General features: G+C 43.0%; 3 protein-coding genes across 3 annotated transcripts in view; 2 read left to right on the top strand and 1 right to left on the bottom strand.

Moving 5' to 3' along the window:
* The window catches only part of agxtb (alanine--glyoxylate and serine--pyruvate aminotransferase b), a gene marked incomplete at both ends in the record, with an annotated part of 11134 nt that extends 9756 nt beyond the window's left edge, over positions 1–1378 (top strand). Inside the window, 2 exons of the mRNA XM_083659290.1 lie at positions 597–725; positions 1271–1378. Coding sequence (XP_083515416.1) covers positions 597–725; positions 1271–1378 — 237 coding nt within the window. The remainder of the gene's footprint in view (positions 1–596; positions 726–1270) is intronic.
* Positions 1379–1950: 572 nt separating this feature from the next.
* On the top strand, positions 1951–3928 carry thap4 (THAP domain containing 4). Its single transcript, XM_083658872.1, has 5 exons — positions 1951–2025; positions 2622–2775; positions 3215–3324; positions 3486–3589; positions 3796–3928. The coding sequence occupies exons 1-5, from the start codon at positions 2001–2003 to the stop codon at positions 3910–3912; spliced, it is 510 nt and encodes a 169-aa protein (XP_083514998.1). The 5' UTR covers positions 1951–2000; the 3' UTR covers positions 3913–3928.
* Positions 3929–4779: 851 nt separating this feature from the next.
* Positions 4780–17122, bottom strand: LOC310796865 (bcl-2-related ovarian killer protein-like). Its single transcript, XM_083659099.1, has 5 exons — positions 16924–17122; positions 16020–16342; positions 13630–13758; positions 6993–7156; positions 4780–5996 (listed from the first exon to the last, which is right to left on the bottom strand). Exons 2-5 carry the CDS (start codon positions 16243–16245, stop codon positions 5871–5873), a joined length of 645 nt encoding a protein of 214 aa, XP_083515225.1. The 5' UTR covers positions 16246–16342; positions 16924–17122; the 3' UTR covers positions 4780–5870.
* Between the last annotated feature and the right edge of the window lie 5909 nt (positions 17123–23031).

The raw sequence follows: 23031 nt of genomic DNA, 5'->3' as shown, positions 1-23031 counted from the left end.
ATTGTGGCTATGAATCTCATCACTGTTGTTGCACGCAATTCCCTATTCCTTGCCTCTTCCCTGTCATTCTCCTCTGGATTCTTTCTAATAAACGTGCTTTTAATAACATCTAGGGACGGCCATTTCAAAATTAGCCTTGGGCTATAAATGCTGCGCTACATGACATCAGATGTTTTGGGAAACGTTATATATACGGTACATGTATCTGTCCCTACACAAATAAATAAATGAAAAAGATAAATGGAAAAAAATAAAGCCAACATGCCATTTAAAAAAGAACAACAATCGTAATCGTTAATATTGTGACCTTATTGTCATAGCCGGTTTTCACGGAATTGTGTTGCTAGAGGGAACCGTTTGAAACCTAGCTCATTTCCTGTCTGTTATTGTACCAGCAAACCCTGCAACAGGAAGTAAGCTGGGGGCAAATTAGGACGTTTATGTTGTTGAATTGAAACCGTCTATACATTCAGCAAGAAACAATATCAACCGGACAAATGACACAGGACCATATACATAATAATAGTATTGTCCCAAATATGTATATCTGTCTCAGGCATAATATTTGGGCCTTGACTATGTGTGGTGTCCTGCAGGACCTCCGGCTTCCCTCGGTCACCACCATTGCCATCCCTGAGGGCTACGACTGGAGGGAGCTGCTGGCCTACATGATGAAGCACCATCAGCTGGAGATGACCGGAGGCCTGGGCCCCTCCATCGGCATGGTGAGTCGCTGCAGGAGCAGGCCGAGGCCACGGTGGCCAGGGGGTCGCCGAAATAAGTGTTCCTCCTCACATTTCCCCCCTAAAAGCAACGATTAAAAAGATACATTTTCATTCACACTTCAATGCTCTTCAGCTGGAAATACATTCAATCGACGATCATTTGGGGTGGGGGAGCCCATCTTCAGATACCTTCGCGTGCCTAACCTTTTGGCCTACATTCATACCAGATTCTGCCTAACATTTGGGCCTACATTCAGATGCTATTCATACCAAATACTGCCTAACATTTGGGCCTACATTCAGACACTATTCATACCAAATTCTGCCTAACATTTGGGCCTACATTCAGACACTATCGGGGCTTACATTCAAACCAGATTACCTAGCCTCCACCCTGCCAGTAGCGTACTTCTCTGGCCTGTACTTCTGACTAACACAACTGGCTGAATCACGCTGTTGACTGAGTCTTGTTGCGTACTCAGCTCTGCACAGTCCTCTTGACGTATTTGACTCCTCATCGCTTTCTCCTTGCTTTTCCACATTAGGTGATGCGAATTGGCTTGATGGGATACAACTGCGAGAAGGCTAATGCTGACAAGGCACTGCACGCCCTGGCAGACGCTCTGAAGAACTGCAAAAAGAGCAAGGCATAGGAGATGAGATTCCTACACCAATGACCCAGTCCTCATTCATTCATTTATAGGGAGGGGAATCACAATGCAGTTTGCCCACAGGAAGACAAGACACCACTGCAGAACTATATCTATCAGGGATTCAGAGTTTAGATCCACAGATTTTACGCACAATGTCAAAACAACAAATGATGTGTCAAACACATGTGCTTTCCCTTGTACAAGTGTGCTTTGAAAGGAAGAAGCAGGGCATCAGTGTCCACAGAATGCTAACACAGATGTCAATAAAATGTTATTTTATCACACACCTCTCTTGCCTCATTGTGTGGGTAACGTTAACACAGCAAGAAACGACTCCAAATGGACGGCATCGATCTATTAATACATCCATGATGATCGATACAGTCTGATTCAGTCAGCAGCCAGCAGATGTCTTCCGGGTTTTCCGACGTCATAGGCTAGCTGCAGCAGCACAGCCTGCCCTGGCTGGCATGGCTCTGCTGCTGACCGCACTACATTTCCCAGGATGCCTTGCTGTGGCGTGGGCCGTCAATAAAAGGGATCCGGGCGGAGACGCTGTCGCAGTTTGATATATGCATTTTATTTGGACGTTGATTTTGTAGCTTATTGGTTTCCTTCGTCAATGGCGTGCCCTTTTCATCAATCAGGTAATGCTTTCATTTTTAACTGGGTTGACGAGTTCGTGAAACAGTAGTAATAATTGTGTCGGCCATTATACATATCGGTGGTGCATCATGACCTTAATTCCATGTGTTCCGTTTGATTTATGATAACAAATGTCCTGTAAACAACTTCGTAAACCTGGTATTCTCACATTTTGACTTACCAGCTGCGAGTGGAAAGGAAGAAAATTCAAAAAAGTCTGTGCCTGCATGGGCGGCCTATTTAATTCTCACTTGCAAGAAATAACTTAATCTAGAACCCTATAATTTGTAGCTGTGTATCTAATGTAAATTATATTTTTTTAATAGGGGTACCGTAAGCATCGCCCCTTTCGGAACTGTTTCGGGCTGTTGTTTGTATGATTATATGCCCTCTTCTGCATGTTGAAGAGAAGTGTCGTTCTTTCTCTCTCTCCCTCAATTCAATTCAATTCAATTCAAAGGGGCTTTATTGGAATGAGAAGCATACTATACATTGCCAAAGCAAGTCTATCTCTCTCTCTCTCTCTCTTCATCTCTCTCTCTCTCTCTCTCTCTCTCTCTCTCTCTCTCTCTCTCTCTCTCTCTCTCTCCCTCTCTAGTGGAGTTGAACCCGGGTCTCCTGCCCCTGGACTGGCTCCTGGGCACCTGGGAGTCAGATGAACCTGGGGAGGGCTCCTTCCCCTCCATAAACCCTTTCCGCTACACAGAGACTCTGCACTTCACCCATGTGGGGCAGCCGGTCATCAACTTCATGTGGGTTTCACTTTGACAGGACGAATGACACTGCAAAAGCTGGGCAAAGAAAGACCAGGAAGATGTTCCAATCACATGAACAAATAGCTGCAACGATTAGTTGTTTAATCGATTAGTCGATCACAGAAAATTAATTGGCAACTATTTTCACTATCAATTAATCGTTTATACTAATATTTAAGACAAAAAATATAGATTTATCTCATTCCAGCTTCCTAAATATGAATATTTTCTGGTTTATTTACTCCTCTATGACAGTGAACAGAATAACATTCCAAGAAGAACGTCATCTTGGGCTTTGGGAAACACTTCTGAAATGTTATAAACCAAACGACTAATCGATTAATCGAGAAGATGGTCCACACATGAATCGATCATGAACATAATCGTTAGTTGCAGCTGGTTAGTCCTGAGCTGATTCAGTGATGCGTGTTTGCAGGTTCAATGCCTTCCACGCTACCAATAAAAAGCCACTGCACAGAGAGTGTGGCTTCATTAGACTGCAGCCAGGAACCAACAGAGTGGCTTTCATCATCGCACAGAACTCAGGTTAGAGAAGTCTAGAATGACACGTGGCACGTAACACGTGTTACGTGCCACGTAACACGCATCAAATAACCCTCTGTTTCTATGACTCGCTTACTCTCTTATGCACATGCTTGCAAACACATGTTTTGAGTCCCGCTGTATCTCCGGTTGTCCGTGTGCAGGTCTGGTGGAGATAGAGGAAGGTGAGCTGGCAGGCCAGCAGCTGAACCTGCAGAGCCACGCACTGGCCAGAACCTCCTTCGCCAAGGAGCCACATGTGCAGCAGGTATTAACGGGTCATCGAGTCTGTGCAAGTCCACAAAGCATGGACAGAAATGTTACCAGCGAGCTGTCAAGTTAATAACAAGCTTTAAAGTTTGACGCTGCAGTTTGACCTGCTCTGTGCTTGGAGGTGACGTGACCTCACCTGCAGTTTGACCTGCTCTGTGCTTGGAGGTGACGTGACCTCACCTGCTCCTTTCCTCCTTTCAGATCTCTAGAGTGTTCCAGCTCCGAGCAGATGGGAAGCTGGAGCAGACGGTTTCCATGGCAACAGACGACCAGCCTCTGATGCAGCACTTGCACATCACCTACCATCGGTCGTCTTGACCCAACAAGACGCATACGGGGGGGGGGGAGGTTCATGTTGCACTAAAACAAACGCTACACTGGATGGTCTTGGTTCTGATGTAATATTCAGCGGTTCCCAACCTTTTCCGACTCATGGCCCACTTGAAAATCTTGCCCACGTCCGCCTGTAAACATTACGGAGGCCAAATAATGTCTCCTCACAGCACCTTTTGTTTTAACCATACAAGGAGCTGTCCATCAGCGCCACACAGAAATCAGAAGTGAGGGGCTGTCTGCTAAAGCCCAAGTAATGAATAATTGATTACAAATTAAATGCCATATCATTCAAAAATGGAGAAATGCATTCTCATCATATATATATATATATATATATAATCACAGAGATTGGAATGTTTTGCAAATGATTTGGCAGGCCACAGGTTGGGAATGGCTGTAATATAGCCATATAAAGTCTATAAATCGCAATGGACTCATTTGTTTAGTATAGTTAAGATATTTAATATTTGAGCTGTAAAGTTTATAAAGCACCTAATGTTCATTATAATGCCCACATATCTTTAACTTCATTGCACTATAAGATGGAAAGCTACCTGCTCTACCTCTGGAGTCAATGCATCGATGCTTTTGTGCATTATACGTCCTTAGCATTGACCTTTTGGTTCTGTTCCCACCTGCCTAGTTATTGCACTGTTCTTGAATATTGATGTTTCTCTACTTAGGTCATCTTCATATTCTGCATCCTGTAACTCTTTTCACCAACTGACCAGTGGTCAGCTGAGGGGCTTGTTGGCTACCGTTTTATTTATCATGCTCAAGCCACTTGTCTATCAGATCAGATTAATAATAATAATATAAAATAATAAAGTCCATGGGTGTGGATCATGTCAAAAGTTTAATTTGGAGTTTAAAAAAATGTTCACACACACACACACACAAATATAATTTAACACTGAAATTTACAACCAACAGGCATACTAAACAGTCAATCATTCTGATGAGAACCATTGTAGTGTGGCTCTCTCTGTATACTGCAATGGCTCCGATTATTAAAATCATAAATAAACTATTTACAGATTAAAAAGGAAGTGAATATCAAAATATGCAACATCGTCACATAATGCAGCATTCCTCCACCCGTCAAACCTTTGGCCATGTGCGATCTCTTGAATGAGAGAGTGCCTGATGTTCCCAAACCTGGGAGCAACGACACACAACATCTAAGCAGGCGATTTTCAGTAGGACATCATATTTTGGCAGAGAAGTTGCTGTGTGCTGTGGTAGAGGATGAAAAATACCAAATAAAAACCCAGTGAAGTGTAACCCACTGATGCCCCCTGGTGTCGCTTTTGGGTGTAAAATCCCACCAGAGTTGAAATGGCTTTGCACCTTTAGAGACAGTGCTGAATGCAAAGTGCCGTCCAGTAACATTCAATCACACAAGCATGTAGAAAATCCAGCGAGCTGTCCACCAGCTTTAATCATGAAAATACTATTCCCTCCTGTAGGTAGATTTGTCCCCTGATCTCTTCCACACAGATTTAGCTTTGGACTGCTTTGTCTCAAAGAGTATGGACAGCTTCCATTCCAAGCTGAAGAGTGTAACACAACACAGTTACAGCACTGGATAAGACTGGCTTCCTGCATTGGTTAAAGCAGTGTACATGTATGAGAAATGGAGTGACACAAACTTACTCCTATGCCAAAAGAGATTGAGCCATATTATTATAATGCTTTTAAATTATGACCGCGACTACTCTTTGGGTGAAGGGTAATCACTGTTACACATGGATTTGACATCAAAGATAACACAAGTGCGATGCTGATAGAACACCTTTTGATGGCCGCTCAGCAGCAGACTGGTATGTGCCGGTTGGGTCGATCCACATCGGCCGAGTCGTCCATCACTCGATCCGTTAGCGTCCGTAAGCGTGAGACTTCCGATCTCGTATGACATGGCGACTCCTGTGTGCTGTCCGTCACTGCTCCTTCATCACATAGACGTATACTGTGGTTAGAAAGTACTTGAAGGACTCCATGGCAGAGGACATCCAGTGCTGTTCAGGGGTGAGGTCCTTCTTCACCACACATTTTGTGATTTCCCCCTGCCGAAAGGAAAACAAGAGGGAGTTTTCCACTGCAGTTTGTGTTCAAGTAATAACGGACACATTCACAGGCCACATTCATTCACAAATACGGCTGATTGCACTTGCCTTATGTGAATCAACCATAGCAAATGTAATGTCATGTGTAATTGTGTCTTTTAGTCAAACAGAGGGGCCATTTCAAATTTAAACACCTACCACTGCGCGGGCTCGCCACCGCCCGGCCTGCGGCTCGCCGAGCTGGCCCTGAAGGTCACATAATTATGCAGCTCGGCTGCTGCGTGGCCTCGCCTGCTCTATTGGCGCGTGCGCACGTGGGTGTGTGTATGTGTTGCTCACAAAATGTGAATGCCCTTAAGTTTACATGCAGCGGGTGTGTGTGTGTGTGTGCTCCTTGTTTACATCAATGCCTATGACATCATCAGTGATATCATAAGATGATTTTGCTCTTTTGACATGACTGATGGTATCATCAGTCTTATGACATCATCAGGATGTCACAATGCCTCCTATGACATCATCAGTGGGAACAAAAATTGAAACAAACAAACATTGCCCACTTTCTCCCTTTTATAATAAGAAGATAGAAGAAGATAGTAAGAGGACAATACTGAGAGCCACAGCAGCCTAAGCTACCTGCAATCAGCTTTCATCAAACTAGTCTCTAACCCTGAACTACAGTATGAGAGTTTATGATGACACTAAACTCTACTCTAATCCAAAGGCAAGACGACACAATTGGCCATCGGTACAGTATGAAGTTATGAACCATCTCAAATAATGATGAGCAGGATCTTGCAGTTTTAAATCCCATAGAAACCAGAAGAAACCACAGCGCTCCCCCTCCCTTATCCTGAATGTCGTCTTGTTTGATTGTCATTCAGTTTTTGGCTCAAACATCTCAAGAACATTAAATCAAAGGGAAATGATACATGAGAAAGCTTTTATCATGGACTGGAAGCATCATGATGAGCAGCATATGCAGTGGTCACTTACCCATCCTCCACGTCTCTTCAGCCAAGGAACCAGGAACTTGCGGACGAACTGGCCCAGACTGTCCACTAAGATGTGCACTGTGGCTGGCTGGCCATGTCGGACACAATCCACTGCAAGAGCCCCGGCTACTGCATACATGGACACCACCTTCCCCCATGTGATACCTGCAGACACAAAGAACCATGTGATACCTGCAGACACAAAGAACTGATACCATGTGATACCTGCAGACACTGCTCAAAGTACGAAATACATTTGAAAAACTCAACAGCATTGTCTCTTTCCAGACATCATGACCCCGTTACGCAAGATAATCCACAGATACTTTATACTATCTAGGTTTTGACACCAGTACTTTTACTTCTACTCAAGTACTTCTACTCAAGTAACACTGCCGATCTTTCGGAAAAGACTAAAGACACACCTTTTCAGGCTCCATCTGGGCCCTTCTTGAACTAACTTCTTTCTCTCTTAAAAAAAAATAAAAAAAAAACGAACCTGAACTAAACTTGTACCACTGTTCCTTCAGAAGTTGTAGTTGTCATAGACTGTGTTACATAGTTGATTGCTCTATTGCTGACAAAAATGTGTTATTGTAAGTCGCTTTGGATAAAAGCATCTGCCAAATGACGTAATGTAATGTAATGTAAGATTCCAACAAAGTAGCATCTACTTCAGTAGGATAAGTGAGACGGGAAACCACGATTTAGCCGGACGACTTGGGGTTCAAAGCCGTGTTGGTAAGTATCCCCCCCCCACCCCGGCCGCAGTGTCCTTGAGCAAGACAGCGTCTGAGTCCCTACCAGCAGCAAGGTTTTTGCAGCATGAATACATGATATCCCCTCTATGGTTTCAGACTTCCTGGCCGTGTTACATGTCCCGTGGCCTGACACAGAGTACAGTATGTAGGGCGGGACGTGGACCTTGCCCTGAAATAAAAACTGTCAATACCGCACGAGGTCTGAGTCAACAAACCTGAGCCATGAGGCAATTAAGAGTCATAAAGTTGAAAAGAAGGGAAACTCCTTTTTCCTCTTTCCGTGTCGTCCCATCATCTTCAGGGAAGAGCCGACCTAAAAAAAATGATCAAGTCTGTCAGATCACGAAGGACATCCTGCCTTTTCAAAGTACCGTTTCCAGGGCAGCGGGGATTGTTATGATGACTGTTAGTGATGCAACGCAAGGCCTAATGGCATTAGCCTCGTTTAGGGCAGCTTGCATTGTGAGTTGTGTTTGATGGCCCCGGCCCCAGCCAGGTGGGGCAAAGCTGTGGGCACGTTTAATGAGATAAGTGTCCACGGAAGCAGCCAGTTCACGTCAAGTCTCACTCCCCTACTGAGAAGCAGGCCGAGAATAGAGAAGATTGTCAGGGATCAGGTAGGAGAAGAGGTCTCACTCCCCTACTGAGAAGAAGCAGGCAGAGAAGAGAGAAGGTTGTCAGGGGTCAGGCAGGAGAAGAGGTCTCACTCCCCTACTGAAAAGAAGCAGGCCGAGAAGAGAGAAGATTGTCAGGGGTCAGGCAGGAGAAGAGGTCTCACTCCCCTACTGAAAAGAAGCAGGCCGAGAAGAGAGAAGGTTGTCAGGGGTCAGGCAGGAGAAGAGGTCTCACTCCCCTACTGAAAAGAAGCAGGCCGAGAAGAGAGAAGATTGTCAGGGGTCAGGCAGGAGAAGAGGTCTCACTCCCCTACTGAGAAGAAGCAGGCCGAGAAGAGAGAAGATTGTCAGGGGTCAGGCAGGAGAAGAGGTATCACTCCCCTACTGAGAAGAAGCAGGCCGAGAAGAGAGAAGATTGTCAGGGATCAGGCAGGAGAAGAGGTATCACTCCCCTACTGAGAAGAAGCAGGCGGAGAAGAGAGAAGATTGTCAGGGGTCAGGCAGGAGAAGAGGTATCACTCCCCTACTGAGAAGAAGCAGGCCGAGAAGAGAGAAGATTGTCAGGGATCAGGCAGGAGAAGAGGTATCACTCCCCTACTGAGAAGCAGACGGAGAAGAGAGAAGATTGTCAGGGATCAGGCAGGAGAAGAGGTCTCACTCCCCTACTGAGAAGAAGCAGGCGGAGAAGAGAGAAGATTGTCAGGGGTCAGGCAGGAGAAGAGGTCTCACTCCCCTACTGAGAAGAAGCAGGCGGAGAAGAGAGAAGATTGTCAGGGGTCAGGCAGGAGAAGAGGTCTCACTCCCCTACTGAGAAGCAGACGGAGAAGAGAGAAGATTGTCAGGGATCAGGCAGGAGAAGAGGTATCACTCCCCTACTGAAAAGCAGACGGAGAAGAGAGAAGATTGTCAGGGGTCAGGCAGGAGAAGAGGTATCACTCCCCTACTGAGAAGCAGACGGAGAAGAGAGAAGATTGTCAGGGATCAGGCAGGAGAAGAGGTATCACTCCCCTACTGAGAAGCAGACGGAGAAGAGAGAAGATTGTCAGGGGTCAGGCAGGAGAAGAGGGAGGAATGAGAAAGAGCAGACATGGGAGGCAGACTAAGATGAAGGAGGAGAGTAGGGATGTTCATTTTGAAAAATTTCCAAAATCGATAATCGGTGAGAATTAACGATCAATTATCGATTATCGATTTTATTAATACTTAGAAAATTTTCAATATTTTCAATTTTTTTTTTTTTTTTTTTTTTTACAAAATGAATGCCTATGGCAGAAAATACGAAAGACAACGTGTTCTCCTCAATGAACTCTTTATTTCAATGTGTCTCCTCTCCAACACTGCTGTCCCCGGCGCATGCCGGTGTGAATTTCCCATGTTTAAAACAGTTTTGTTGGCACAAAGGCCCGTGCCCAGCCAGAAAACTAGAGACTATATGAAGCTCCACCTCACGTTAGTTGGCTGTGCAATGGAGTGGGGCGAGGAGTAACGAATTCCACCCAAACCTAGTCCAAAAAAAAAAAAAAAAAAAAAATTTTTTTTTTTTTTTTTTTTTTTTAATAATTAAAAAATCGATCCAAATGCCACAGGATCGATTCCAATCCTTAACGATCGATTATCGATTTTCGATAATTGATGAACATCCCTAGAGGAGAGACAAACGCTTATGATTTTCTTGAGAGGAACCGCAGGTCAGATAAGCATTCATCCCTCTCCAATAAATATGTGATTATGTTACATAATGTAGTTGGATTTGTGTGCAGATTCATTCCCATATAAGGAAACTCTTCAGTTCAGAGACATAAGGGCATGTCACTATTATTTGCCGTCTCTAAATGAATGTTAGGCTCGGCACGATAATAAATCACAATGCCTTCTAGGTAGTTTTGAAACTATTTTAGAATGGAAGGCAACACAAGCTCACATGCATAAGGGTCTGTTTCTATTTATATCCAGTCTTCAACCCTCGCATCCCAGAAGGCTGGGGGGCGGCCCGGGTTCAACAGTTTGTTATCCTTCAGAACCAATCCCACGGCGTTTCCAAAAATGTCCCACTGGTGACGTCAGAGCAGGCACAAGTTAGGCCAGAACACAAGCATGGACATTATAAAAAGAAAGTCGCTTTCTTTCCTGGGACAGTGCCAAATTTGAGCTCTTGTTCGTCGTTACTCCAGGCCATTTGATCTATGACTCTACGGTTCATAACATCTCGTTCTTCATGTGTCTGGCTGGATACTCCCAGAGGTGCTGTAGAAAGTCCACAGAAGGGCCAGACACTATGTGACAGAGGCTGAAATTGATTCCAAACAACTCTGAGATGTCCAACGCTCAAATCCCAACGCATCTCTCCTGCTACAGACCAGACAGCATAACAGATCCTATTCAAACCAGACAGCATAACAGATCCTATTCAAACCAGACAGCATAACAGATCCTATTCAAACCAGACAGCATAACAGATCCTATTCAAACCAGACAGCATAACTACAGGCCAGACAAGATAGAAAAGGACAGAGCACTATCAGCACATATGTACCCAAATTATTCTATCAGCCCAATATCTCCATCCTCAGCTATTGTGTGATTATAGAGAATAATACATATTATAAGATAAGTAATATTTGTTATGCAACTACATTAGAAACAATGATGTTTGTGATCCAAACAAGCCATCAATACATGCTTGCATGAGTATCCTTTTGTAACAATTATGAAGAAATGACAGCACAAAAGGTCAGTACGGATATTGCCCACTAGCTGATAAAATGCTAATTTTACTCAGTTAAATATATTAGACACTGCATCAGAGAAATCTAGTCGTGCTTGGGGCATATGATTCAATGTTGTAAATTCTCAGGCCTACAATTCAAAACAGAAAGCAGAGACAAATAGTTTTGGTTTGATGGTGCAAGACTATAAAACAGCCCACTAGAAATAAGCACAACAGAAAACATGTGGACACATACCAAACATCCTTTCTGTACAAAAGACAAGTCATCAAATTATATTGTGCTCCCCAAAATCGTTACCTGAGGTTATGTTTTCGGTGTTTGTTTGTTTGTTTGTCAGAAGGATTATGGAAAAGCTACTGGCCCATGCTACATAGCATGGGCCAAGGAAGAACGCATTACATGTTGGAGCGGATCCGGGAACGCCTCTCGAAACAAGACTCACGAACAAGCAATTGTCCTTGGCACAGAGATGTCATGTCTGCGCTCTCCGAGTGTCCTTCTAGTTCACACTTAGGTTCCTAAGTCAATCCAGACCCCAAAATGGGAAACTAATCGATGCAATCTGGTCAGTAAATGTGAGGGTCTAAATTAACGATCTCAGTCTGGAGAACTGAATTAACGATCTGAGTCTGGATAACTTAATTAACGATCTCAGTCTGGATAACTGAATTAACTATCACAATCTGGTAGGGATGGGCATCGAATTTCGAATTTTCGAATAATCGTTGTTATTATCAAGGTCGACTTTTATTATTGAAATTCGAAATTCGATTTTTTTTTTTTTTTTTTTTTTGAGTGAAATGTTGCATTGTCTCCCCTGATTCTAAGTATAGTCAAATCGCTTGGTTTGAGCAAGTAAAACAATTTTTATAAGCATTTTAAGCAAGGTTTATGGAAAAATTAATGGCAGATGAAATCCCATGAAGAGGGAGAGGGGGTGACTTTGGCACCCCTTTGGCACTCAGACCTGAGCCTACTAAATATTTAATGAACCACTCATGATTGTCAAAACTGTTTTTTATTTTCGAAAATGTCAATGTCATGTAACATGTTCTTTACTTCAGTGGTGCAATGCTTGTTTGAGCTAAAAATCCACAGCAGAAGCTTTTTATATTAATTAATAAAGCCGTAGACTTAGAATCAGGGGAGACAATGCAACATTTCACTCACAAAAAAAAAAAAAAAAAAAAAAAATTTACATTTTTTTATTTATTTTCGAAATTCGAATTAAATTCGAATTTGGCCAGCGAATTTCGAATAGTGTTTTTGCTAGAAATGCCCATCCCTACAATCTGGATAATTTAATTAACTGAATTAACTATCTCAGTCTGGATAACTGAATTAACGATCTCAGTCTGGATAACTGAATTAACTATCTCAATCTGGATAACTGAATTAACGATCTCAGTCTGGATAACTTAATTAACTATCTCAGTCTGGATAACTGAATTAACGATCTCAGTCTGGATAACTGAATTAACTATCTCAGTCTGGATAACTGAATTAACGATCTCAGTCTGGATAACTGAATTAACTATCTCAATCTGGATAACTGAATTACCTATCTCAATCTGGATAACTGAATTAACTATCTCAGTCTGGATAACTTAATTAACGATCTCAGTCTGGATAACTGAATTAACTACCGTAATTTCCGCACTATAAGCCGCACCGGAGTATAAGCCGCAGCAGCAAAATTGCCTGTTTGTTACATATATAAGCCGCAGGTGTTTTAATGTTTTTTTTTTTTTTTTATTGTGTTTTAATGTTTAATTACCATATGTAAGGGTTCATGCACAGAGGGGATTGTCGGGAAAGAGATGGCTGTTTGAGGAAGCTCCCATTTATTAACATTTCAACAAAACAACATAACACAACACCACCTGTGTTTTTTTTTACAGTGCACACAGTGTCCGCGGTGTGGTGAAAAGAGGGCAAGAGAGGAAATTAAAACAGAAGTGGATTTATAGTTAGAAAGAGTGCTAAAGAAGAGAGAATTCAGTTTTTTTCCCCCGAAAAAATCCATAGATAAGCTGCACCGTTATATAAGCCGCAGGGCCAAAAAACGGGGAAAAAGCCGCGGCTTATAGTCCGAAATTTACGGTATCTCAGTCTGGATAACTGAATTACCTATCTCAGTCTGGATAACTTAATTAACTTAATTAACGATCTCAGTCTGGATAGAAGAGATGAACGAGGAGCATTTATTCCTCTTAGATGAAGGATTCTCTGTTATAACTTCAACACTTCACCTAGGTATGAGTTGCACTTGCACCCACACACTTTACTCGCCTGCCAAACGGAAGTGATGGAAAAACACTGAGGCCCATGCCTGTTGCTGCATAAGCCCTGCTCTCATGACTCAGTGATGTGCAACGCCGTTAACGTGTCAATCTCTACCTGGGCCAGAGCGCCGCCCGTCTGCTTCAGCGCACGGCTAGACGTTTAGTTTCCAGCAAGGAAGACCTTAGGTAGCATGCAGACGGTTACATCAACGTCACCAACACCTTGCAACATCAGAACAGCTGTAATACCTGTTGAGAAGATCTCTGTTGCCACAGCGATCAAGGCATCCGACACCATACTCTCCATGGCAACCGAAATGTTGAGTTGCCGCGCCACATTCCTGTACAAACTGGGCTGCATACACTCCAACTCATCACCTAGGTAACAGCGGAGAGCAGGAGGAAGACAAAAAACACACAGTTACGAAGACAATAGTTCTTCTGAATGAGTGAGGGGACAAAAACCTAAAATACAGAAAGACAGTCCGGCGAGGCTGAAGCCATAGTACAGATTTGAACTAAATCAGTCATTTAAACACTCAGAATTCATGATTTATGAAGTCGTTGAGGTGCGCCACTGCAATGCACGTTCATGTTTACAACAGGACAGCTGAGCTCTGCATGAGAGACACGCAGCGGGCTTGGATAGGCTATACTACAGCACAGAGCCGGGCGACCGAAGCAGTAGGCTATCACTACCAGCAATATTGAAAGGTGCAAAACAAAACAACGTAAACGTTACAGATCCTGACCAACAACGTGTGTGTGTGTGTTGAATTTAACTAGCTGGCAGAAAATGTATAGAATTACTGGCAAATATAACGTTAGATTCCTATGGGCTCAGTTTTTAACCTAACATTACGTTAAGGAGAGATATGAATTCACAGTTGAAGACTTGAAAACAGCCAAGAATGTGAAGTTTCTCCTTTGACTTAGCATTTTCACAACAACACAACTGAACACAACTTCTGCTTATCCTCCCCTCCCCCTCCCCCTCTCCGCTCTACCACTTCTCTGTACTGGTCACACTGGTGTACTGGTGCGCTTGTTTAACACCGCCCGCACGCATTTGCCATTTACCTCTCTGCGGATAGCTCTTAAAGGATAAGTTCACACGAAAACGAAAATTCAGTCATTACGCACGCACCCCCATGCCGATGGAAGGACAGGTGAAGTTTTGTAGTCAACAAACCATTTGTGGAGTTTCACAGCAAAACACCTTTGACTTTAAAAGATGACATTTACACCCTGTTTTTAGCTGAAATCTTGGATTACGCCACGTGAGCAATATGGAAGCTACTTAAACAAGAACCCAGACAGAAGAACCAGGTTCAACTCAAGCTGCTGTCTCAGGGCTACTTAAACAAGAACGCAGACAGAAGAGCCAGGCTCAACTCAAGCTGCTGTCTCTCAGGGCTACTTAAACAAGAACGCAGACTGAAGAGCCAGGTTCAACTCAAGCTGCTGTCTCTCAGGGCTACTTAAACAAGAACGCAGACTGAAGAGCCAGGCTCAACTCAAGCTGCTGTCTCAGGGCTACTTAAACAAGAACCCAGACTGAAGAGCCGGGCTCAACTCAAGCAGCTGCTGTCTCAGGGCTACTTAAACTAGAACCCAGACAGAAGAGCCAGGTTCAACTCAAGCTGCTGTCTCTCAGGGCTACTTAAACAAGAACCCAGACAGAAGAGCTTGCTTGACCTGTAGCCAGCATGGCTTGCAAAACAGCTTGTAAAATTGTAAAGATGTAAGCCTCTAGGAGGTGAACATCATTCTTGATTCTGGTCTGAACTGGTACATTACAGAGCATTTCATTCCTGAGGTAGAGAATGTTAGTCTTAGATAGGCTATACTACTCTGCCTGAGGAAATATGATGAGCAAACTCTGCATCTTCTTGTTAAAAACAAAAGCGAAAGAAAATTTATTTTTCTTAACTTGCATTTAACTGATGGCTTGTTTTGTACTAACTATTCTGTAGTAACATTAGAGATTTGTTTGTAGGGAATCTAACAGTTTCTGAACCTTGCCTCGTTTGTGCTAATGAGTGTACTGCTGAGTCAGCAGTGAGTATACTTCTCTTAATTATAGCAAATCATCTTTTTTATTAAAGTTTTTTTACTTTGAACTATAAAGTGCTATACAGATTATAGATAGGCCTACACACAACTGATAAGTGCTGGTCCAATACACCTGTGGCACTTGTTTGAATGATACATGGGGACAATGATAAAGTGATAAAAAGTTAAAGAGAATATACTGCGATGGTATGGCATCAATCTGACTTGAGCCACCACTGTCCTGAATGTGTGAGAGAAACTAACACCCCATTTACACCTGGTTTTTAAATGTGACCTGTATCTGGATCAGTTATCTGGATACAGGTCGCATTTAAAAACCAAGTGTGAATGGGGTGAGAGAGTGCACAAAGTCAGGTGCCAAGTACACGAGGAAATGATGACCATGTATGGATGTGTGTGTGTGTGCTTGGTGCTGTATGATGTCACCGCCTGGTGTGAGGCAGCACCCCTAATATGGATCCAATAACTTCAGAAGTTGACTTGTATAATCCTGGTTCTGCTGCGAGACACTGTAAGAATTGCTCTTAGATGTTCTGATCGTCCTTCCGGGCTCTTCTTCTTACCAAGGCAGAGCAGCACCGACGACACCTCAGAGAGCGCTGCGTTTGAGGCGGCCAGGTTGAGTTCCGATTTGGACCATCCCAAGCCGTTCTGGTTGAGCCTGGAGAGGATGTAGTCCCTGCACAGCGCCTTGGACTGGGACACCAGCTCTGTGTCAGTCACGGGCCGCTCGAACACGTCCAGGACCTCTGCAGCAAACACAGAAGAAGACCGCCTCAGCGTCTCCATGCTGCCCTGCCACGGGGTCTTCTGATCAGGCTCTGTCTCGATATGGCCTCTCTTCTTCTCAGCAGGACCAGCATCAACAGTGAAGACAATCTGCTGCCTGTGGGGAAGGAGGACAGAAGCAGAAAATGGGTCAGGTTTAAAAAGGCAAGGCTTCAATCCTCAATGTTGCTGCCTGTTTCATATTGTAACAGGAGCAAATACACAGACAATATCAATTCGGCGTACTGGTGTAGAAAAAAAATGCAAGAAACTCCATGTCAAATTATGCCATTGCTTGCACACGTTTACACTTACAGAGAAGGTTAGGTGGGTGTGAAGAACATTCAAAAATTAAAACCAGACCAGAAACTTACATAAGAATATGTTGGAGGCGTTATATTGTTGTGAGTCACATGGTGTGGCAGTCAAGATATTGCTCCATGTCTTGGATTATGCAACATAATTGGGCCGAGCAGACAACACAACAGGACAGGGAAATATTCTTAGACTTAAATACGAGATGAGCGACAGGGAGAGAGCAACCATGGAAAGCATGTGATTTTTTTTCCCCAGTTGAATCTTGACATATAGGCCTATCTATAAGCTAATATGAAAACAATATTCTAATATATTTGATTATTATCAATTTAGTGTGTAACCCGACGCTATAGTATAAGAACAAACCGAAACCACACTTACCTTCAACATTTTACGCAGATGTCCGCGCTTCTGATGGTAACGTTAGAAACAATCCGACTTTTTGAGAGAGGGGGAAAATAGTATTCAGACAACCTTTCAAGTCTCGTTTCCCACACGAAAGCGGCCGGCGGGCTGTCAGAGCAAATGGCCAGCTGCTCTGAAAACCAAGCCCGGGCAACGATCAAGTTCTCCTGGATGTCTCCGGTCTCCTTCTCCTTCCACTTGTTTCGTAGGAAGCAAACACAGCATGGGAGGGAGGAGGGAGAGTGACAGAGTCGGAGATGAGAAGATTCGCAGTTGGAGGAAGCCCGCCTGTTGCTCCACCTTCCCATCAGCGCTCACTGCGGGGGCGTTGGTTTTGTGGTCGAGAAAAGCCCCGGCGGGTGGATCCGTCGCCTTCTCCACTCCACTCCAACAAGCAAAACCCAATTACGGCGAACACTGGGGAACAAATCATGTTCTCTCGATTTTCATTCACAACTTTCAGTAGTCTACCATGTCAGTACCCACCACCGTTTTTAATAGACCTACATTACAGTAAATGTGTTGTTGTTGATCACAAAAGTAAATAATTTTCCAATAATGTAGGCAAGGTAGACTATGTGGTCAACTCAATATTGTGGCTTATCAGATATGGTAGCCTATGGTAGTTAATATATCTTCTAATCTTCAGACAGATGCATTGGTTTTACTACTATGATATTAGCAGTGAAGTGATAGCAGACTGACACGGATAACTTGAGTGAAAAATGTACCTGCCAATAGCAGGCGCACCTGTGGAGTTTATATAACTGTGACTTGCTGAGGCCAAAAATGGCACACTTTTAATCCCAGGAGAACAGAAATAGACCAAGATGTCCTTCTTCTCTGGACGCAGAACACGCTGCACGTCTGTATCTGAACCATAGAGTGTCAAATAAGATCTGAACCCCCTGCTCTGCCTAACTAACCTGGCATTGCAATATTTTGCTCAAAAACAAACAGGTAGCCTAGTGCAGAAATTATCACAAGGTTAACGGTGGAAATTACTAGGCCCATGCAGGCTATTGCAGGTAGCCTGATCGGCCGCTAGATGTCGCCGTTGTTCATTTGTATTGTCAGAAGCCTAACTAGATAACAACACCTAATAGGCGACACCTGAGGCCGTTCACTGTAGTATTGCAGCGTCCAGCTTAAACAGTCGCAAAAATCAAATACTCTCCCCCACCCCTCTCACATAGCATATTCACTCACAGGTAAAACGGTTCTCCATCTATTCTAGGCCTATTTCCTGTGCGGCTCTGCTCTAGCAGAAACGCGCAACAGCGGCACTTCAGCATAGTGGCCAAAAGCAAAACGACATCCTTAATAAGAAAGGACAAGAGCAAGAGTTGAGGTGTAACTGGCTTTTTCTGAGGTGATGTGACAATTTCTTCAAGACTGGTTTCTCCCCCGGGACAGACTCAGCCACCACACCCATAAGCCATAACAATGCTTCAAAAATACGAATAGAACACAATAGGCTTATAATTGGTGTTTGTCTATTTATTGGTATTTTAGTTAACAAATAAACAAGCAAACAAACAAACAAACAAAGAAAACAATAAGCAGCAGTGTATACAAATTATATAAAATATGACAGTAGGCCTACACATATGCATTCCAAGACATGCATACCTAGAGGCATTGGCTACAATGAAGGGTTGACAAGTCTTGTGAAAGTTCCAGGAATTTCTCAATTGAACCTGGTAAAGTTGTTCCAGTTGCATACCTAACATCTTTGATCAACATACCTAACATCTTTGATCAACATACCTAACATCTTTGATCAACATCATTGCCTGTTTCCAGTTCAATAGAATTCATCTGTGTGCTAAAAGGCAATAAGAACCTTTCTACAGTGAGTCCTCGAGGACTGTCCTCAGTAGCCCACATACAGCCAATACTGGGTCAGGTTATACCATGTGTCCCAGGATATCAGGCAGATTTTTAAATATAAAAATTTGATCATTTTGGGCATAGGTGAGGCAGGAAGCTTGAGTTTATTTATGTATTTATTTTTATCATTACATGTCTCAAAAGAGGGAATAGCAAATAACATGCGATACAAAATGCAAAATGTTTATTGATGACTCCACTGACAATCTTGAATTTTTAAGATTAAGACTGGCACATTGTCTGTTTTATTCCCCATAGTCTGACACTGGCACAGTAGCTGTATCTCCACAAGCTTTCCTGGGCCAGTATTAGAGGAAGACCCTCTTCTTCTTGACCAAATATATTTTTCAATTAAGTTAACTGAAGTTATGATTTATTGTTTCCATGGGGAAATTCATCCTCTGCATTTGATAGGAGCAGTGGGCTGCTGGGCAGCTGCAGTGCAGCGTCCGGGGACCAACTCCAGTTCGATTGCCAGTCAGGCCTTGGTCAGGGGCACTGACAGCCAGAGATGGGCGAAAATATATCATAAAGTATTTTGATACAAATTACAAATACTTGCTCAAAAAATGTATCACAATACAAATACAAAATACTCGTCTGAAAAATGTATTTGAGATACAAATACGTATTTTGTATTTTGAAAATACATAAAAATACATTTTATAAAAACTGATAAAGAGCTGCAACAATTAGTCAATCCATCAATTCATTGCCAAATATTACATTAATTGCCTATTTTGATCATCTGGTTCATCATTTTGAGCCATTTCTATAAGGAAAATGTCCTAATTCTCTGATTCCAGCTTATCAAATGTGAAATTTTCTGGTTTCCTTAGATGGTAAATCATGTCTTAGTCCTCTGTGACAGTATTCTCCTTTGTGTACTAGGGTTGGCAGCACCATGGACGATGGCATCGACCATCGTCGATGGGCCGACCCCCATCGACCTCTGACACTTCTACATCGGACCATCGTGATTATCTGTTTGAATTAAAAATTTGGCAGATTTAATAATAAAAAAGGCTATCTCCACTCAACCGCGACACACGGGGGACACACAGGTGGCATTAAACAAGCGGCAAAGCATACCTTATCTCCAGTTCAGAGAAGTGGTAAAGCGGAGAGGAAGATAAGATAAGCAGAAGTCGGTTGTGTTGTGAAAATGTTAAGAAAGAAGAAACTTCACGTTCTTTCCTGTTTGCAACCCAATGTGAGTAATGTTACAAGTCTTCAACTGTGAATTCAACTCGCCTGTTTCCAGGAACTCTCTCCATTACATACTGTGTAGGCTGCCTGCTGCTGTGTTTCTATCTCTCCCAGGGACGTGCACAGAACATTAGAGGGGCAGGGGCTCAAATTCATAAAAGGGCTCTTTGAGGAAATTTGAGGCAATTTGAAGGCCAATTTAGGGGTATAACTCATTTTAAATATTCAGATTTTAACCAGATTTAGAGGAATATCTCATTTTAGGATGAGACTTGTCACGGAAAAAGAACTCCATAACTGAATAATATTAGTATATAAAAGTTGCATGCTGTTGCAATACTGTTGTGAAATCATTTAAGCATCAATATGTATTTGCTCCTTTTCTCCCTTTAGGTTGTTGTACTACAACAGATAGCAACACAGGCAGAAACATTGAACGATACTGAGTGAGGCTTGTAATATACCATGCATTTTAACCATAATTCTAAAAAGCAAGACAGAAGATTTAGATAAGGTGTATTAGATTTATTTTTTATTTTTTGCGGATTCAACAACACAACATCCCTTTCCAATAGTGTAAAGTAAAAAATATTTTCAAGAGCAACAATTCTGCATTTGTTCCCTATATTTTGGTTATTTATTTATTGGGTGGTTTATTTATGTATTTATTTATTCATTCATTTTTGGGTTCATTTTTGGGTTGGTGCCTTCAGGGGCAGTTTAGAAAAACACTGCTCCATGCAGAGGCCTATTACAAATGGTGCATTCAAGGCCAAGAGAGCTCGGAAAAGGCATTTCTCTTTGAATGCTGCCTTCAGTGACGGCATGGAAAGGGCAATTTCCATACAAAGCACCATTAGAAATGCATTCATGGTCAGGAAAGGGCACTTTTTATTAACATTTTTAATGTGTCTGAGCTGTTTGTTTTGTTCATGTGTTGTTGGAATGAAAATGAAAAATGTATTATAATAAAAAAAAGAAAAAGAAAAAGAAAAAAAAGGGCACTTTTTACAGACTGAAAAAAAGGCAGGGGCTCAAGCCCCCTTTCATGTCTATGTGTGCACGTGCCTGATCTCTCCTTAAGGTAACCCAATGTTAGGTTCAAAACTGAGCCCACACAAATCTAACGTTAGCCACCACTAATTCTGCCCCTTTTCTGCCAGCTAGTTAAATTAAACACACACACGTTGTTGGTCACGATCTGTAACGTTAACATTTGATTGTTTTGCGCCTTTCAATATTGCTGGTAGTGTTAGCCTACTGTTTGAATTGCCTGGCTCTGTGCTGTAGTAGTAGCCTATCCAAGCCCGCTGGTCTCTCATGACATGTAGAGCTCAGCTGTCCTGTTGTAAACGTGAACGTACATTGCAGTGGCGCAGCCAAACGGCACCACATGGACTTCATAAATCATTAATTAACCCCACCCCCCGTCAACGACGATGCCAACGTCCATCGCGATGTTTCACTGTGGAACCATCGTGATGGTTATTTAGGTGACATCGCACAACCCTATTGTGTACCCTAACACATTACAGTTCTTTCATTTCAGTTTTAACTGTTTTTCAGCACAGCTAATTTCTCCCTCACTTCAGCTGTTAATCACCTTCTGTGAGGGCTTTTGACTTACAGGCAGCATTTCTACATGTTAACCTCAATCTTTGGAACTTTGACCATGTTAGCCCTAGATATCTGACATTATAACAGTATCCCTGGAGATGATGCGCCATGGCTGCAGTTATGGAAATCGCCGGCTCCACGGGCTCCCAAAATCATGACTGACAGACATTTCTTTCCTCCACAGTTTAAACCTGTGTCAATGGTAAGAATGTGTCAATTTGAGAATCAAATAACATAAAATTAAAGAAAAAAGTATTTTATGTATTTAAAATACACAAAATACAAGGTCTGAAAGTATCTTGATACAAATTAATCTTATTTTTCTCGGTCCAGCCAAATACAAATTACAAAATACACAAATGTATTTGAAATACGTATTTGAAATACATGTATTTAAAATACTGCCCATCTCTGCTGACAGCAGTATTATTAACCCTAACATACATGTCTTTGATGGTGGGAGGAAACCCACACAAACGCGAGGAGAACATGCAAACTCAAAACACACAGAAAGGACCTGGGACAGACCGGGGCTTGAACCTGGAACCTTCTTGCTCCGAGGAAACAGTGCTAACCACTGAGCTACTGTGCTGTGGTCTTACTGTAGGGGAGGCTATAGAGGGTCAGATCACATGCGTGGCACCAAGGCAGCATACCATAATCATTGTCCACCATAAGATCTTTTCCATCATGCAACACATAGCAGTTCTTTTGGAGTCTGTCCATCAACTGTAGTCGCAGACAAAGAGGAGTCTGTTTTAATTGGCCTACTGTTTACTAGTCAGGGATGGAGGGAGATGAGAGGGAGAACAAGGGAGGGAGGGAGAGAGAGATGGAGGCAGGGAGAGAGGGAGGGAGGGAAGGAGAGAGGGAGGGAGAGAGAGATGGAGGCAGGGAGAGAGGGAGGGAGGGAAGGAGAGAGGGAGGGAGGGAAGGAGAGAGGGAGGGAGAGAGATGGAGGCAGCGAGAGAGGGAGGAGGGAGGGTATCAATTATGTGAGCTAACATTTCCATCAATTGAATCCAAAAGAGAGTGGAGTGGGCGCTCTTCTTTACATGACATCTTTTGTGACAAAAGCGGGTGAACAGGTTGTCATTGACTGTGTTGTGACTGATGTGAGGGAGGGGCCTGCAATCAAGAATCTTAGTGAGCCTCAGCAGAAAAATGTTAGAGACTGACCTTTGACCTTTGCGGAAGTACAGGCAAAATCCCCTTTAGTGACACAGTGTCCCCATTTACTTCTGCAGCATGCTTCATCACTGTCAAAAACGCAGATCAAGCCTACTTTGTTTGACTGTGCAGCTCTGCAGCTCGGAGGTGATTCTGTCACCCCCTGTGCATCTGGAGGGAACTTGCTGAACCAGG

The sequence above is a fragment of the Poromitra crassiceps genome, assembly GCF_964638095.1.
Source record: "Poromitra crassiceps genome assembly, chromosome: 23".
In the NCBI taxonomy this organism is placed as follows: Eukaryota; Metazoa; Chordata; class Actinopteri; order Beryciformes; family Melamphaidae; genus Poromitra; species Poromitra crassiceps.
This window is presented reverse-complemented; position numbering and strand designations above follow the sequence as displayed.

Excerpts from the sequence above, each read along its gene's own strand:
- thap4 (XM_083658872.1), top strand. The coding sequence starts at position 2,001 with ATGGCGTGCCCTTTTCATCAATCAG. Across the intron at positions 2,026-2,621 it reads GTGCCCTTTTCATCAATCAG|TGGAGTTGAACCCGGGTCTC; the intron begins GTAATGCTTTCA and ends CTCCCTCTCTAG. Across the intron at positions 3,590-3,795 it reads AGGAGCCACATGTGCAGCAG|ATCTCTAGAGTGTTCCAGCT; the intron begins GTATTAACGGGT and ends TCCTCCTTTCAG.
- LOC310796865 (XM_083659099.1), bottom strand. The coding sequence starts at position 16,245 with ATGGAGACGCTGAGGCGGTCTTCTTCTGTGTTTGCTGCAGAGGTCCTG. Across the intron at positions 13,759-16,019 it reads GTCGGTGCTGCTCTGCCTTG|GTGATGAGTTGGAGTGTATG; the intron begins GTAAGAAGAAGA and ends GCTGTTACCTAG. Across the intron at positions 5,997-6,992 it reads TGAAGAGACGTGGAGGATGG|GGGGAAATCACAAAATGTGT; the intron begins GTAAGTGACCAC and ends TCCTTTCGGCAG.